Here is a 17,840-nt window from a genome sequence, read left to right on the forward strand (position 1 = left end):
CTCACCTTCTACTGCTTCTTCACCAGAGAGAGAATGAGAAAAAGACAAAAAAATACAGCAGCAATAACAACAAAAGAATGACGATAAGGAGAAAACACGTGAAGAAGAAGAAACGCGAAAAAGGAGGAGAAGGAGGAACGCGAAGAAAAAGACGAAGAAGAAGAAGACACTCCGTGCGTAAACGAATGTGAAAAGAAGAAGAAGAAGAAGAAGAAGAAGAAGCTTTGGGCGAGTTTATGTGTATTGGGTGCGTGTATTTCACATTTCATTTAATTGTATTAGATTTTTTTAGTATTGAACCAACTTGGTTATATGGTTACATGGATGTGTAGCATCCCCGATTTAAAAAATATCAGTCATATTCGAAACATTAAATCACGAACTTATTTATTTTATTTAATATATAATAAAAAATAATTTAAGAAAAAAAATACATAGAATTCACTTTTAAAATTATGTCAAATGATTTCTAGTTATGTGTACACCGGTGGGCCATATAATATTTTAATATTTTATTCTTTACCTCGTGCTGAGAACTCCACAATTTTTGAACAGTGAACACCATACTCTTTTCTACAAAAAGAGATCCATTAGAACCGCCATTGCAGGCCGCCCAACACATACCACACATTTTTCTCTGTTTCTCAAATTTCAACCACCACCATCATCATCATCCATGGCTTCTTCTGACAACAACATCTCCATCAATATCCTTGACAAATGCACAGTTTCTCCACCGCCAGCACCATCAACCGATGTTACTGTTTCTCTGCCTCTCACTTTCTTTGACATGGTATTGATTCGCTTCCACCCCGTTGAGCGTGTCTTCTTCTACAAGCTTCACTCTCCTCCATCTTTCTTCTTCGAACATGTGCTTCCCAAGCTCAAAACCTCGCTCTCTCTTACCCTCCAACACTTCCTCCCTCTTGCTGGAAACCTACTTTGGCCTTCTCATTCAGATAAACCAATCTTCCAATACAATCCTGGTGATGGTGTTTCACTTCTCATAGCAGAATCCGATGCAGATTTCAGCCATCTTTTGGGCTATAACTCACCGCGTGAAGCTTCTGAAACTCGATGCTTCGTACCAGAACTGGAAACACTGGAATCTCGTGCTGCTCTTATGTCTCTTCAGATCACTCTCTTCCCGAACAGTGGATTCAGCATCGGAATCAGCACCCACCATGCTGCTCTCGATGGGAAATCTTCCACCATGTTCATCAAAGCATGGGCTTCCATATGTCAAAGCCTTGAAGAAGAACAGAAAGAATCACCGATTTTGGTTCGCGAATTCGAGCCTTTCTTTGATAGAGAAGTTATCAAAGATCCAAAGGATGTTGGACCCTCGTTCTTGAACAATAGTTCGGAAGTCATGTCCAAAATGTTCCCTGATGAGAACAACGTCAAGAAAAGCTTGAAGATTCTACCGTTCGAACCCAAGGTGAAGGACTCGGTTCGTGCAACATTCAAGCTCACACGTTCTGATTTGGAGAAGGTGAAGAAAAAGGTGTTGTCCAATTGGAACAGCAACGTTAATAATGGTGATGATGAAGAATCTACAAACACACCACCTAGTACTCTTTCTACTTTTGTTCTAACATGCAGCTATGTCTTGGTTTGTATCGCTAAGGCGATTAATGGCATTTTTAAGGAGAGAAAGAAATTCGGGTTCGCTTTCACTGGTGATTGTAGGAACAGGTTAGAGCCTCCAATACCTGAAAACTATTGCGGTAACTGTCTGTGGGCCTATGTTGTGGACGCAAAACCAGAGGACTTTGTTAAAGAAAACGGAGTGGTTCTTGTCGCTAAGGGAATTTACAAGACGACAAAAATGTTGGGTATTGAAGGTTTTCGTGGTGTAGAAGCATCAGCATTTGATAAATACATGAATATGGCTAAAGAAGGAGTTGAAATGATTGGTACTGCTGGTTCTAATAGGTTTGGTGTTTATGGTATTGATTTTGGTTGGGGAAAACCTGAAAAAGTTGAGATAGCTTCGATTGATAGAGGTCTAACGATGGGTTTGGCTGAGAATAGTGATGGCAATGAAGGTGGGGTTGAGGTTGGTCTTGTTCTTAATAAGCAGGTGATGGATCTGTTTAGGACTTTGTTTCGTGAAGGACTTGAAGATGATTAATTGTTTGATTAGTGATTATTATCAGACTTAATTAGTCAATCAATTAGATTAGGTCCTGCTGATAATGAGTGTGTGGCAGCAGTATTTTGTTGTTGTTCTTTTTTTAAAAGAATAAGAAATGAGTATAGATATCTCTTGGGGATTTCCAATATCTTTTATTCAGTTAATGCTTTCATGCCTGAGACAACGTATCAGCCTATCATATACAATGTATCATGTATGCGTGACTTTCTAAGTTTCGTTTGTCTTGTTTATAATCATTATCATAAGCAGCACATTGCATAGTAAGGATTAAATGACATGATCTATGTGGAGATTATATATATAGAATTTTCTCCAATAAATTAAAATTATTTTTTTTTTTTTTGGTGTCTAGAGATAAATAATAATAAAAAAGCCTAAACAGCTAATAACAAATCACTCTTTATAATATCCTAAAGTTCATCATGATGTGATGGAGATTTTACACCACAAATTATCGATAAATGTAGTGAATTATATCAAATAATATTATAATAAAATGAGTTATTGTTTTTACGAGAATTAATGGATTAAATAAGTAATAATCGACTAATTATTATAGTTAGATAAATAAAATTGAGAATTTTAAATATCAACTAGCTAGTATAAAAGTCAGTAAATTAGAAAAAACAAACCGTAAATATATGAAGAAATTAATATGAGAAGAGAGTTAAGGTTTTAGAGATATTTAAAATTTTGGATTAATAATTATTGTCAACTATTTTGATCATGCAAATATTTAATTCATGACAAATCCTAAATGATTGAATTCTAATTCCTTGACAATTCAATCTCTTCTAATCCAATCAACCGTCAATTCCTTTATCAATCAATTGTGTTAAAAGATTTAGTTCAAATTCCGATTTATAAGCCACACAATTTCTAAAAATTCAGAAATAATCCGATTATATGTCACGTATCATATTAAATTCAGATAATTAAATAATCGTGAGAAAAGGGTTTCAAACTTTAACTCGAGTGATTTGACTTTTTTAAGATTCAAAGGAATTCAATTTAGATTAGTGTTATTTTCCAATATACTCTAATCTATAGAATGAAAAACGAAATCAATTCTTAAACAGAAATCAATGCATTAATCAAGAGTAGAAGAACAATTAATATTAATCTATTAAAACAAACAAAGCTTTTAATCTTAATAACAATGGAGATTTAGTGGCTCATGATTCATAGAAAATTTTAAAATGTGAAAACGTGTGTAAAACTAAAATGTACAGAAGTGGAGAAAAAATCAACCTACATGACAAATATTTTCTCTTTTATATCTAATTTTAATTGATACTATAACTTAAATTAAAACCTGATAATATCTTTTCTATTTGCTAATTTGATTTAAAAATCAAATAATAACTTCCATTGCTGATTGAGTGAGAACGTGAGAACCACGGCCAAGTCTGCTGCTGACACTAAACGCTGATGATGTAGCATTTAGCGTCACTCATCAAGAAGACCTTGCACGTGAATCCAAGAGATCGGGCTAAACGCCGAATTGTGGCGTTTAGCGCCACTTTGGCTGAATAGAATGAGAGTTTTTGAGGTTCTGATGTTAAACGTTGGTGATGTGTCATTTAACACTACTTTAGCATAAGTAAATAGTGAACTTTTTTTTTTAAGAATTTTTTTACACATTTCGCCCGATTACTGCTTATAAATAACATAACTTAACAACGATTCAAAGTAATATCTAATAGAGTGTAAATAATTTAAATCTTTAAAAAATCAATAAATTACTATATAAATCATATAAAAAAATTATAAATGATGCATGCATGGAGATAGTCATTCCCCATATTCCTAATGATAATTCGCTGCAATTTTCGCCATTAAATCAGTAGCATGGTTTGCTAACTTTTGAAATAAAGTGATGTCAACACTCCAATCAAGATGCAAGTAGTCCTCAATTCTTTTAATTAGGTCCTAACCACTTTTAAGATGGCCATTTTTTTGTTTTAAAATGCCTAAAAAGTATTTAATAAGCAATTAGTTTCAATAATAATATCTTTAAAATTACATTTTTAAGCCAAAAATTATTCTATTTAAAGAAGGGTTAGAACTTTTTTATTATCTTTTTTAAATACATAAACTCATCTATATTAATTATGTTAAATGTCATAAAAGGTTACGAAAACCGAATCGATCAATGAACCGATGAGACGATTAGTTTACTGGTTCAATGATTCGACCGTAATTCAATTAAGGTTTAACTTTAATTATTAAAAAATTAATATATAATTTTAAATATTTAAATTCAATAATTTTTAGGTCAAAAAATTTTAATATAAAAATAATTTTTGAATTATACCTCAACATGAGACTAAAAGGTATTATACCTCAAAATTTGACATTAGTAACTTTCTAAAAAAATTTATTAATAAAGTTTGGTTAACTAATATATACTAGTTAAACATAGACAAAATTACAACTGCACAATTATAAGAACTCATAACACTGAATCAAAAATTAGAGAGATAAACACAGTAAATACAATTTGTTCTTAATGCATAATATAATTTTTTTCTATAATTAAACTAGAAGCACTAATATTGGATAGGTTAAAATGCTCAATAAAAATATTAATAGGGATAATATATTCATATTAATTAACACAAAGTCTCTCTATTATTTAGATATAAATGGTACCAACGAAAACAAAAAATAGGTAAATCAATACAGGAACATACATATCCGCGAATGCCATAATTGATTGAATTGGGTGAGAAATTTGCTATGGCTTAAGAAGCTGGTCCGAATCCAAAATTCTGAAATCCAAATTACAAATTACATACAAAATTCAAAATCAAGAATCCAACCTTTAGAATGATTAATTCATATAATTCAGAATTTAAATCAAGAATACAGAATAATTAATTCATATAATTAACTCTTTGTGATTGCTCCATCTTCAATGTACAACAAAAAAAAACTAAAATCGACAAAATAATCAACAAACTCCACCATAAAACTAAAATCAGCAAACTCCACAATAAAATCAGGAAACTTCACAATAAAATTATGAACAAATTAACTCAGTAAACTTCACGGTAAAACTAAAATCAGCAAGCTCCACAATAAAATCAACAAACTCCACAGAAAATTATGAACAAAATTAATTCAGCAAACTAATCAACTATTATCACAGAAAATTATGAACAAAATTAACTATTATCAGAGGGAGCTCAAACAAGGGAGAAAGGAGACACAGCAACGAAGAGGAAGGGGAGTGCTTACCGGCGGCGAAAAGGAAGGGAAGTGACGGCGGTGACAGAAGAGACGGCGACACCGGCGAATACAGAGAAAGAGCTCGAATAGAGGAGAGGAGATGCGGTGGCTGTGGAGCTTGCGGGGCTGTGGTGGCTGCGGGGCTGCAGGGATGCAGTGGTTGTGGAGGTTGCGGTGGTTGTGGGTTCCAGGGCTGGGGGGATACGCCGCTAGGATTCTTTTCTTTGTCTTTCTTTGAATTTTCAGAGAGAAGAGATGAGTGGGACTGGGCATCGGGTAGTTATTTAGGATTTTTTTTTAAAGGGGTCAAAACGGCACTATTTTGGAAGGAGTCACTAAACCAAAAATTCTCTAAAAAATTGGTCGATTCTATCAGTTTAACGGTTAACTATCGGTTCGATTAATTTTTTAACAGATCTTTTACCATATAATTTTTGAAGTCGACCGAACCGTCTTAATGATCGGTTTTCGATTAACTCAGTTAAACTGACTGATCCGGTTCAATTTTTAGAACTATGCATAAAAATTTTTTATGCATGTATAGAGCCTTTTGATCATGACTATGGTCTAATTAAGTAAAGTTATAGGGTACCTATAAATTAAACACTTGCATAAATGCATATTACATATCACATTTGTCACTTCAAGTATTTTTAAACATAATTGTCGATAGGCAAAATCATGTTATACACTATCAACTAACAAAATTAGATAAGGAGACTCATCTACTTCTTCACTATATATACTTATTAATAGAGCCTTTGAAAAGTTGAGGATGTAATATATTATCAAGCAACCTTCTAAAAAAAAAGTGTTTCCATCAATCAACCCAAAAAATCTTAAAATGACACACTGGACGTCGCTGATGAAAGAAATTAAGAAAGTTATCATTTGTTACCTTCCTCAACATGATTTTAATACTTTTCACAAAGTGATCTGAATAACAATTTTAATTTCAAAATTTTATACAGTTACAAGAATGTTACTCGAAAAATACTTCTACAGAAAATACCACCTCAAAAGATGCCGACTCAAAATATAAAGAAAAAATTGCAAAACACTCAACGTTAATTTTTGCTCAATTCACATAGACATATTCTCAAAAGTCTTCAACTATTTATCAACAACTATAATGAATTAAAAAAAAATCAACATTGGAACACCTCAGTCCTTTGAAAGTAATATTTAAAAAGAGTTCCGGATCAAACTCTTGACCTTTTGGATTTAGAACTCTAATATTATGTCATGATACTACTCATTTTAAAAATTTTAACTGATGAAAAAAGATAATACTAATAATTATATTTCTAATACTCCCTAAACCTCCATTGTACACAGTGTACAAATATTTCATTAGCTTCTCATACTTTCTCTTTAAAAAAGGCAACAAATATTGCAAGTCAAAGAAACATCTAAGGAGTTTTCTAATGAAAACAAATCAGAATGTAAGAATATTATTCATCATATTTTTTACTTGACAAGACTGTTGACTCTTTATATATTTACAATATTATATTTTATTTGATAAATTATATGAAAATATTGCATGATATTCTAAGTTTATAATTTTGAGAGAATACAAATATTAAACACTCTATTAGTAAATTACTCTAACTTAAAAAAATTTATGATCAAAATTCTCATGTTTATGCTAGACAATTTTTTTTATATTTTTAAATATCTATTTTCTAGTTATAAATGAGTATTGTTCACAATTTTTAATTTTTTTCGTCTATTTATGTTGTCATTAAAAATACATGTACAAATGAAGATATGATATTTTAAGTTGCAAGTAGAAAAATCTTTGTCATGAAGCCCTGTAATTAATTATAAAAGTAACAATCCAATATATATAAGGGTTGAGATAGGTTACATGAGAAAAACAGACTAATATTCAGAAGCAAAAAATAACAAAAGATGCAGTTTGAGAAAATTTTGTACCTTCAAAAATTGTATGAGACTTATGATTATGCACTAAAACTGAAATTTTATTGTTGCTGAATAATTTTAATATGATCTAAAACATTATCAAAAAAGAGTAGAATTTTTTTTAGAGGTGTTAGGCCAAAAGGATGAACTCAAAAAGAACACTCTAAGAGTTGAATTTTTCTTAGCTTTTAGTGAAAACTACATTAGTAGAAATAGATTAGTTAGACTTACAGTGTAGATAGTGCCATCTAATTAAAAAGAAATTAAATTAGATATCCCTTCACTAATGTTACATGTCATGAGTACTTTTTTAACTAAATATCTTTTTGCCACGGACATCTAGAACAGTGTGAGAACTTTAACTTAACTTGTCGAATCAACTTTCTCCTTACACCTATTTTTAATTAAAAAGATTTGACATGATGGGAACATCAAAAAATACTTTCTGTCAACTATTCTATTTAGTAACAAATATTAAAATAAAAGCAAGTTGTCACGGCCTTGGACACACTCCAATGCTACCGTGCTGGCACTCGGACTTACTCAACCTTTTGAGCTAAGACCAAGTCAGCCTAACCCTCAATACTTAGCAAGAAAGCTAAGAATACAAGAGAACACAAGAAAAATGAAGCTTTGGTGGAAAGAACACTTTATTACTCAAGTGTTGGTTACAAATGATTCACACACACATAACTCTAACTTTCACCCCTATTTATAGCCATCCACCTCCTCAATGGATGGTTAGGATTAAATCTAATCAACGGTCTAGATTGATCATCTAGAACCTTCTTTATAAATATCTATCCTACCACTACTTTCTAAATACTTCTAGATTGTTCCATACAACTCTTCATACTTTTATATCAATCCATACTCTTCTAGAATATTCTATGATCTTCTAGAGTCTTCTAGAACCTTCTAGAGTATGTCGGGACCATCTAGGACATTCTAAAACGTTCCAGAACCATCTAGAGTATTCTCGAACACTCCAAAAAACTATATAAACACTGTTAAATCTAACCTTCTAAAATTTACCGTGACATTCTCCCCCACCTAATGCGCAGACGTCCTCGTCGTGTTCTGCTCATGATAGCGCCGTAGGTGTTCTTAGAATTGCCACAAATCTTCACGAGTTTCCCAGCTAGCTTCGGTTATCGGGAGTCCTTTCCACTTGATCAAGTATTGGATACTTAGTGGTACCCCTCTTCGTCGCATGATGTGATTAGCTAAGATCTCTTCAATTTCTTTATCAAAGAATCTAATCACCACGGGCGGAGCACGACTCGAGTCACCTCTACTTGGTTCGTCTTGGTCTTCATGATATGGTTTAAGCATACTCACATAGAAGACCGGGTGGATCTTCATAGAGGGAGGGAGTTGTACTTTGTAAGCAACCTCCCCAATACGTCCAATGATCTCAAATGGTCCTTCGTATTTGCGGATTAAACCCTTATAAACCTTGCGAAAGGCTTTGAATTATTGTGGAAGAAGTTTAATCATTACCTTATCTCCCACTTGATAGCTTGTATACCTCCTCTTCTTATCTGCCCATTTCTTCATCCTCTTTGCAGCTTTGTCGAGGTAAGAACGAGTAACATCTGCTTGTTCTTCCTATGACTTAATCATATGATAAGCTCCAGGGCTCTTCCCTGAGTAAGAGGAAGAAAGAGAGTGAGGTGTAAGCGGTTGTTGTCCAGTCACAATCTCGAATGGGCTCTTCCCTGTAGACTCACTCCTTTGCAAATTATATGAGAACTGAGCAATGTCGAGGAGTTTTGTCCAATCCTTCTGATTAGCGCTTACGAAATGCCTTAAGTAACACTCGAGTAAGGCATTCACTCTCTCAGTTTGCCCATCGGTTTGAGGATGGAAGCTTGTTGAAAAATGAAGCTCCGACCCAAGGAGTTTGAACAACTCTGTCCATAGTCGTCCTGTGAAGCGTGGATCTCAATCACTAATGATGCTCTTAGGCAATCCCCAATATTTCACCATATTCTTGAAGAATAGTCGTGCTGCCTCCTCTGCAGTGCAGTCTGTAGGAGCGGGTATAAAGGTAGCATACTTCGAAAATCGATCAACTACCACAAGAATAGATCCAAATTCCTCGGACTTCGGTAAGGCAGAGATGAAATCTAGAGAGACACTTTTCCACGGTCGCTCTGATGGAGGCAGAGGTTCCAACAACCCGCTTGGTGTCTTGTTTTCAATCTTATCTTGTTGGCAAAACAAGACAAGTCTTCACATAGCTCTCCACTTCATCTCTCATTTGAGGCCAATAATAAGAAGATTCAACGAGTGCTAAGGTCCTTCGTTGACCTTGGTGACTAGCCCACTTGGTGTCGTGGCATTCTCTTACTAACTTCCTTCTCAGATTTTCCCATTTAGGAACATATAGTCTTCTCTTTTTTGTGTAGAGAAGGTCATTTTCTAACTAAAATCTTTTGGTCTTACCTTTTCTAGCCAACTCCAACAACTTCTTGGATAATGGATCATTATGCAACCCTTCCTTGATGGTATGCACAATATCTCCTTCAACCATAGAAATGGCCGCCAACTCAACTTTGCGATTCAGCGCATCTGCTACCACATTAGTCTTGCCTGACTTGTATTCAATCTTATTGGTCCACCTTCCTCCTAGGTGGTACTTGTTTTGGCAACTCGGGAGGCATCACATCCTTATTTTCTTCAAGGACTTCCTTGATTTTAGGGGGAGCAACTTCTCCTTTTGGACGTTGACTCCTCTTGTAGCAAAGACATCATCTTCCCCTTCTTGAAATCTTTCTTGAGTTGCATGGTCGAGAGCATCGGGATTCCTCCAACTTTGGAGATTGTAGGGACCATGCATGGAAACCTTTTCTCCATGACGCATACTATGTTGTAGTATGGCATAGGTATTATATTTGCCTTCCTTTGCAAATCGAGTCCAATGACTATTTTAAAATCGTCCATGGGTGCTACTGAGAAATTCACAAGGCCCTTCCAAGAACCAAGAGTCATCTCAACCTCTTTTGCTACTCCCTTAAGGGGTTCACCCTTGGTATTCACGGGTTTGAACCAACCATTCTTTTTGGTGATCTTCAACCCAAGTCTCTTTGCTTCATCAGACGTGATGAAGTTGTGTGTAGCACCAGTGTCGATCATAGCCATGACGGGTTTTTCATTGATAAAGTCCTTGACATACATCAAACCTTTCTTTTCTACGGTGCTTGCCTCTTTGCCCTTCACAGTATTTATGTGTTGGATAGATCCAGCACACTCAGTTACTTGAGTTTGAGCTTCTCGTTCCTCGGCGATAGATGCCAAAGTTCCAAACTTGGGACAATCCTTCATTTGGTGTGGTCCCTTGCACATGAAGCATCCTCCTTTGGGCACAAAAGCCTTCTTCTTTTCTTCGTACTCTTTCTTTGAAGAGTATTTTCCTTCCTTCTTGGTTAAGAAACTCTTCACCTTGTCTCCCCCACCTTTAGTAGAACTAGGTTTAGAGGAAAACTTGGGTTTAGAGTCTCTCCTATGATACTCAATGAGTGATTCGGCCACCACGATGACCTCATCAACATCCTTAACATTCCTTCTTTGTAGTTCTTGATTTGCCCAAGGTTAGAGTCCATCAATGAAGAAGAACAATGTATCATCTGATACTAAGTTAGGGATTTGAAGTGTGAGAGTAGTGAACTCCTTTACGTAGTCGCTAATCATACTCTTGTGCTTCAACTCCCTCAACTTCTTTCTTGCTTCATAAACCACATTCTCGGGAAAGAACTGTCTTTTCAACTCTCTTTTGAAATCTTCCCATGTGGCTATGTTGCAAGTACCCTTTTCTATATCTACGCACTTTCTCCTCCACCACAAAGTAGCATTATCAGAAAGGTAGAGAGCTGCAGTCCGTACCTTTATTGCTTCTTCGACCACCCCTTGGCCTTCAAAGTATCTCTCCATTTGCCATAGGAAGTTCTCCACCTCTCGAGCGTCCCTCAAGCCCTTGAACTCCTTTGACTTTGGGAGATCAATCTTTGTCGTCTCCCTTATAATGGTTGGTCGAGATTTTGCCTCCTCGAACCAAACTCGAACTTCCTCAAATAGCTTTAAGGAATTTTCAAGCTTCTCTTCGATTTGGAGCATGCTTTCTTTGAAAGCATCTAGTTCTCCTAACACGTGAGCCTCGAGGGTCTCCTTATCATGTTCTATCCTTTGGAAACGCTCATTCATAGAGGATAGAACATTCTCCAACATAGAAACTCTCTCTTCTAAGAAGTTAGAGTCCTTATCTCTAGGCTCACTTGAAGAACGAATCTTTCTGCCTCCCCATTGAGAAGGAATAACATCCCTTCCCCTTTGAGACTCAACATGCTCCATGGTTGCACTAGAAGCCATACCTTCAAACCACTTGTGCTTCCTCTCGAACCTTGCTCTGATGCCAAATTGTCACGGCCTTGGACACACTCCAACGCTACCGTGCCGGCACTAGGACTTACTCAACCTCTTGAGCTAAGACCAAGTCAGCCTAACCCTCAATACTTAGCAAGAAAGCTAAGAACACAAGAGAATACAAGAGAAAGGAAGCTTTGGTGGAAAAAATATTTTATTACTCCAGTGTTGGTTACAAATGATTCACACACACATAACTCTAACTTTCACCTCCTATTTATAGCCATCCACCTCCTCAATGGATGGTTAGGATTAAATCTAATCAACGGTCTAGATTGATCATCTAGAACCTTCTTTATAAATATCTATCCTACCACTACTTTCTAAATACTTCTAGATTGTTCCATACAACTCTTCATACTTTTATATCAATCCACACTCTTCTAGAATATTCTATGATCTTCTAGAGTCTTCTAGAACCTTCTAGAGTATGTCGGGACCTTCTAGGACATTCTAGAATGTTCCAGAACCATCTATAGTATTCTCAAACACTCCAGAAAACTATATAAATACTGTTAAATTTAACCTTCTAAAATTTACCGTGACAGAATAGACTAAATATCACATTGTAATAATTGAACAATGTATTCTCCCTGATCTCTCAACACTATAAAAGAATCTCAATTTACTTCTCTTGTGGGGACTTTTTTTTCCTAAAACTTGAGAATTCGTATCCATCTTTTTTTTTAATTCTTCTCATTGTTATTTATTTTATTTCATTAATTTCAAACAAAAATTCATAAAAATAGTATTTGAGTGTTTTATTAAACGGATTATAATAAAAAATATTAAAACATTATCAAAATTTGTTATTTATTATTATTTTTTTTAGTTATTAATCTAATCTTTTTAATTTAATAATTTAATAATATATTTTAATTCATATTTTTAAATATTAATGACAAAATATCATAATAATTTAGCATTTTTCTTTATGTTGATAATTTATTTAATATATAGTTTTAATAAATATTAATAGTTTAAAGGGTCGCTCTAGTGTAAAGATACAACTTCATATAATATATAGATGTACCTTCTTTTTTATATATGATGCTGACACGTGTTGTTTTCAATTTACAGGATCAGAGGCTAATTGAACCGAACTGGTGGAGTGAAATCTAATGGAGTTTAATTGTGCTGAGACCCGTTGGTGGGAGCTTGTTGAATTGGACTTTTCTGAGCGCAGAAAAAAAATTGGAGGAAAAACAGTATCAACTTGGGTCTTCGTTTCACCCTTCACCTTCCTTCACCATATTGTATTTATTAATCTTTAAGAGTAATTGTTTAAAAGTGCCACTCGTGTATGTATTGATTGTGAAAGATTCATGCTCTAAATGATTTATCAATGTGAAAGATACAAGTATTTTCTTTCCACAACGTGCCAAAATTACGTTAATTTAATAATTTAATTAAAAAAATTTATTCTCTTTTTTTAAGAAATATTAAAATATCTTTTTTTCTATTTATAAAATGTGCATTCTTTTAAAAATGTTTAAATTTTTTTTTAATCCATTTTAATTTTTTTGTATTAACTAATGTTAACTTTATTCAATTTTTTTTAAAAAAATTGTTTTACCATTGTTAATATGTATAACAATTAATATATATTGATATTGAAAAATAATCTTATTATTTTTTATTTAATATTAAAATAATATATATTGATATTAGAAAAATAATAATAAAATATAAAAATAATTGTTAACAAAAATTTTGGTAAAATTACAATTTAATAATTAAAAAATTATTGAAGGGTTACGATTTTGTGGATTAGGGTTACGATTTTTGTTTTTTGGGTCTTCCAAGTTTGGAGTTCAAGGCTCATGGTTCATGTTTTTTGGCTCAAGTTCAGGGTTCAGCTTTTACGTTTTCGTGTTTATGGTTATAATATTATGGATTAGTGTGACGATTTAGTTTTAACACAACGAATTAACAACTTGTTTGCATTATTCATGAATCTCATCTTTATTTTGTTTAGTCCTTGTTTCTTCCACTATTTCATAACTTCCACTCAAAATATACTGAAGACCAATTGTTTTCTCATTTATATTCTGCGCATCAACAATTCTATTTTCACATCAAAGACATACCCACATGTACTCTAACCAAAGTAACTTTTTTTTGCCTTCTTTTAATTAAAAGTAAAACTTAGAAAGAAAAAATAAGACACCAAAATACAACACACTGGACTAAAAATTTTACATTCAGTAATTATAGTGCCAACTAATGATGGATATCAAAAAATTTAGACTCCAAAACAAAAAGTAATATATAAAAATATTAAAATAATTTATATCTCTAAATTCTAAATTCCAAATCCTAATCTCTATTTTCTAAATTTTGAATTATAAAATTTAAACCTTAAATTCTAAAATATATTACCTTCAAAAAAAATTTTCATTGCAATTTTTTGACAATATAAATTGGTCATACTTCTATTATTAATACAATAATATCTAATCACATATTAAATATTGGTTAAATCACATTTATTATATTAAATTAATAATATTTTTTGTCTCATATATATATATAGTCCATTTGGATCATAAGCTCTTCAATTATATATTCTTCATAAAGCATATTGTTTTCTGCCCATAAAATGGAATACATCACCCAAGACCTTCAGTTGATTACTTTTTTGTCTTGGGCCTATTCATTGCAAAGACAAAGGCATGCAATGATCCAACTATCTATTTGGATATTGTCCAAAAAAATAAAAATAAAAATCAAACAGAGCCATCCACCATTTCAGCGTAGGAAGCTCGGCTCTATAGTGGGTTCTGCACAAACCTTAGCTTTCTCTACATAATTCTACACTGCTCCCACTATCATGGATTATAGACACGTGTTATTATTGTCTTCTTTAAATAGGAACTAGCAGAAGTCCCCGCGCATACGCGGGTAATAGTAGTGTTTGGATGGTGTAACTACTTTGCTTAAAATATTGGATTGAATATTAATATTATATATAAATATATAATGGTCTTTTGACAGATTTGAACACAGATTAATAAGACATAATATAAATAAGGTGTGAAACTAAAAAAAACACTAAAAAAAAAGCCATTGAATGTTTTAGTTGTGTTGTACTATGTACCTCCTTTTAATAGGATTTGAAAATCATGTTGTACTAAATAAAGATCTATTTGTCAGAGCACAATATGGTTTTTGCTCATGTTTTCTATTCTTAAAGCAGGAAAGTGCAACATACATTAATTGAAACAGTTTTAAACTTGTTCAAGTAATTAAAAGAGCAAAAAATATTAAAAAGTAAATTTCCTGATGCTGAAAGAATTTTTTCTTGTTTAATGATAGTAATTGTAGGTTTGTCGCTGTGGACCTGCATAAATTGCTGAAAAATATAAATAAATTTATTTTAATCAACTAACAGATGCACGTGCATGATATAAATAAAATACTGTTTTAGTAGTTTGTTTTAAATGAGTAGTATATTATTGTAATTGAGACTTTGATGAAAATTTAAAGTATATTGGAAGTGAAGTTTAGCAACATGGAATATTGATTATGGCAAAAAAGGTAAGGCAGATAATACTTGATTTCAAACATTATGCATCATGAAAAATCAGGATATTGATGAGATAAATTGAAATATTAAAAGACGGAAGCATTGTTTCTTTTTTGATAAAGAGTACTTCATATAGTTAGAATGTGATAAAAAAAAAAGTTAACCATTTCAAAGCAAAATAAAATTCTGGGGTAGATCATTTATCCTTTCAAATTGTCTATGTTAGCATGCATGGGGAGGCTTGATTGAGGAGTTGTTGCAAAATATAATTTTTTGAGTCACAGTAGTTGCGATAGTAATATAATAGCAATTTTAACAGTAATAGCAAAATGCTAATCATATGATAGAGTAGTGCATACCGGTATCATTTGAGAAATTTTTAAAAACTTGTTGGTACATACATTTTGTGTTTCGGTTGAGTTGTTGGATTTCTCATGAGATATTACAATTTTTAATCCACTTTTGTTGCTATTCATAAGTGATGTAAAAATATGAATGATGTTTTAAATTTTTTTACTATTTTATCCAAATATTAAAAATCAAAAGAGTATTTTATTCTATATTAAATTATATTATATTATTTTCAAATACCAATAGTGCTCCTTTATTTTTACACTAATTAATAATTTAAATATAGTTTACATAATGTGCTAGTTTGGATAAGGAAAGAGTAATACATTTAAAAAAGATTTTAGTAGTAATAAAAGTGGTTAATTCAAAAGTAATAGATTATATTGTTATTGGAAATTTTTATTATAAAATAGAAAGCATAAAATACTTTTTTTATATTTGTATCATGAAATTTTGAGCAATTGCTAACTTGCTGCATAAAATTAAAATAATTAAATAGAACTATAATACAAAAAATATATAGAACAAAAAATAGCCTTATTAGATTAAAAAAAAAGCTTTAGTTGCTTCATCGTCAAATTATTAATTATTATTGTTTTTAGAATAAGATTTTGGTCATGAGTAGATTAAGTACTTTCATAGCCTCAAAGAAATACACCATCAAGAAGAAAGATTCAAATTAAAAATGATAAAAAATAAATCATAACTACTAATAAAAAAGATATATATCCATTTACATCTTTTCTATAAAAAAATTCAACTTTTAACTGTTTTTTTTTATATACTATTCTTTGATGTCATCTACTACAGCAACTAAACACTGACTTTAAAGGGACATTTTTCTTTAGACTTTCTCTAAAATTTTGGCTTTTGAAAATATGCTATTTTTCATGTATATTTTTGTCTTTTCTGTATTTGTCAATATATATTTCCATAGGAACAAATATGTAACTATCTTTTCATTCTATTATATCCTTCTTTGCTTTAAAAAAACTTAAATTTATGCGTCTATTCTAAAATTAGCTAATAATTTTCACCGTAACATATTGAACATACAACAAAGTCAATACACACAATTTTATGATAACTTTTATATCCAATGTTAGCCAAAATAAATAAAAAAATAATAAAAAAATGACAATTACAAAATTTGAAACCGTATAAATTTTTTTAAAATAAGACATCAAACAAAAGTAGACAATTTAAATATAATCTTATTTATAGCAACATAACCTTTTTTAAGTATATAAAACTTAGTGCATGAATAATGTAATGGCATTTAAGATTTAGCTTTAGTGAAACATTCAAGTTAGCAATACAATGATACAGTCGTGTATATCTTCCTGGATGTGCATCAAAATTTATTCTTGTTTCCAAGCATAGCCTGAATTGTTTGCTCAAACAAAGATTAAGTCTATTCAAGATCATTAATATTTAATGTGACTTAATGGCAACCATGATGACTGGTAACTGCCTAGTTTCTTTTCTATTCCAGCTCTTCCCAGCAAATATTGCTATTATTAAATGCAAATTGGGACAACGTCTTGAGAGTTGAGACGTTTTCCTTGTTATAATCCACTATCCGAGAAAGAATATGAAAACCATTATGATACACGATTAGAATTACCTGCAAGATGCACAAAATGTTCATGTTTTATAATACCTAACATCTAAAATTATTAATATTACACCAATAACATAAATAAAATTTCACACAATAATATAAAATCAACAAAAAGAAAAAACAACCTAATAAACATGACACAGAGAGTAGCAAGATATTGGTTTCTGTAGATAAGAATAAACAAATATATGAATATAAGAGAGAGAAACTTAAAAAATATAATTTTATTATTTATTTATAATAGAAAATTATCTCTAATGTACTTTTTTTTGGAAATAACACTCATGGAATTCATCATCTCCTATAATGTTATAAAAATAAATCAATAACGAACAGATCTTCAAATCAAGCACTAAATATACTCAACTGAGTTTTTAAGAGTTCATCTTTAGTTATCAATATTTTTAGGTTGTAAACAAATCTTTTTCTACGTGCGAGGGTAGCATTGATATCTAAAAAAATTATAGGTCATATATATCAACAATATGTATTCAAAATGAGAAAGGGTTCTTTGAATACGTGAAATGTTTGGAAGAAAATAAAATATGCTACTGAATTAATAATTATAAAGAAGATGAATCAATTGG

At 31.9% G+C, this 17,840-nt stretch overlaps 1 protein-coding gene across 1 annotated transcript; it reads left to right on the forward strand.

The window, feature by feature from the left end:
• The first annotated feature begins 421 nt into the window (after window positions 1–421).
• Window positions 422–2,288, forward strand: LOC107486619 (phenolic glucoside malonyltransferase 1). Its single transcript, XM_016107178.3, has one exon. The coding sequence runs from the start codon at window positions 677–679 to the stop codon at window positions 2,135–2,137; it is 1,461 nt and encodes a 486-aa protein (XP_015962664.1). The 5' UTR covers window positions 422–676; the 3' UTR covers window positions 2,138–2,288.
• The last annotated feature ends 15,552 nt before the right edge of the window (window positions 2,289–17,840 follow it).

Source organism: Arachis duranensis, chromosome 4, assembly GCF_000817695.3.
Source record: "Arachis duranensis cultivar V14167 chromosome 4, aradu.V14167.gnm2.J7QH, whole genome shotgun sequence".
NCBI lineage: Eukaryota > Viridiplantae > Streptophyta > Magnoliopsida > Fabales > Fabaceae > Arachis > Arachis duranensis.

Excerpts from the sequence above, each read along its gene's own strand:
- LOC107486619 (XM_016107178.3), top strand. The coding sequence starts at position 677 with ATGGCTTCTTCTGACAACAACATCTCCATCAATATCCTTGACAAATGC.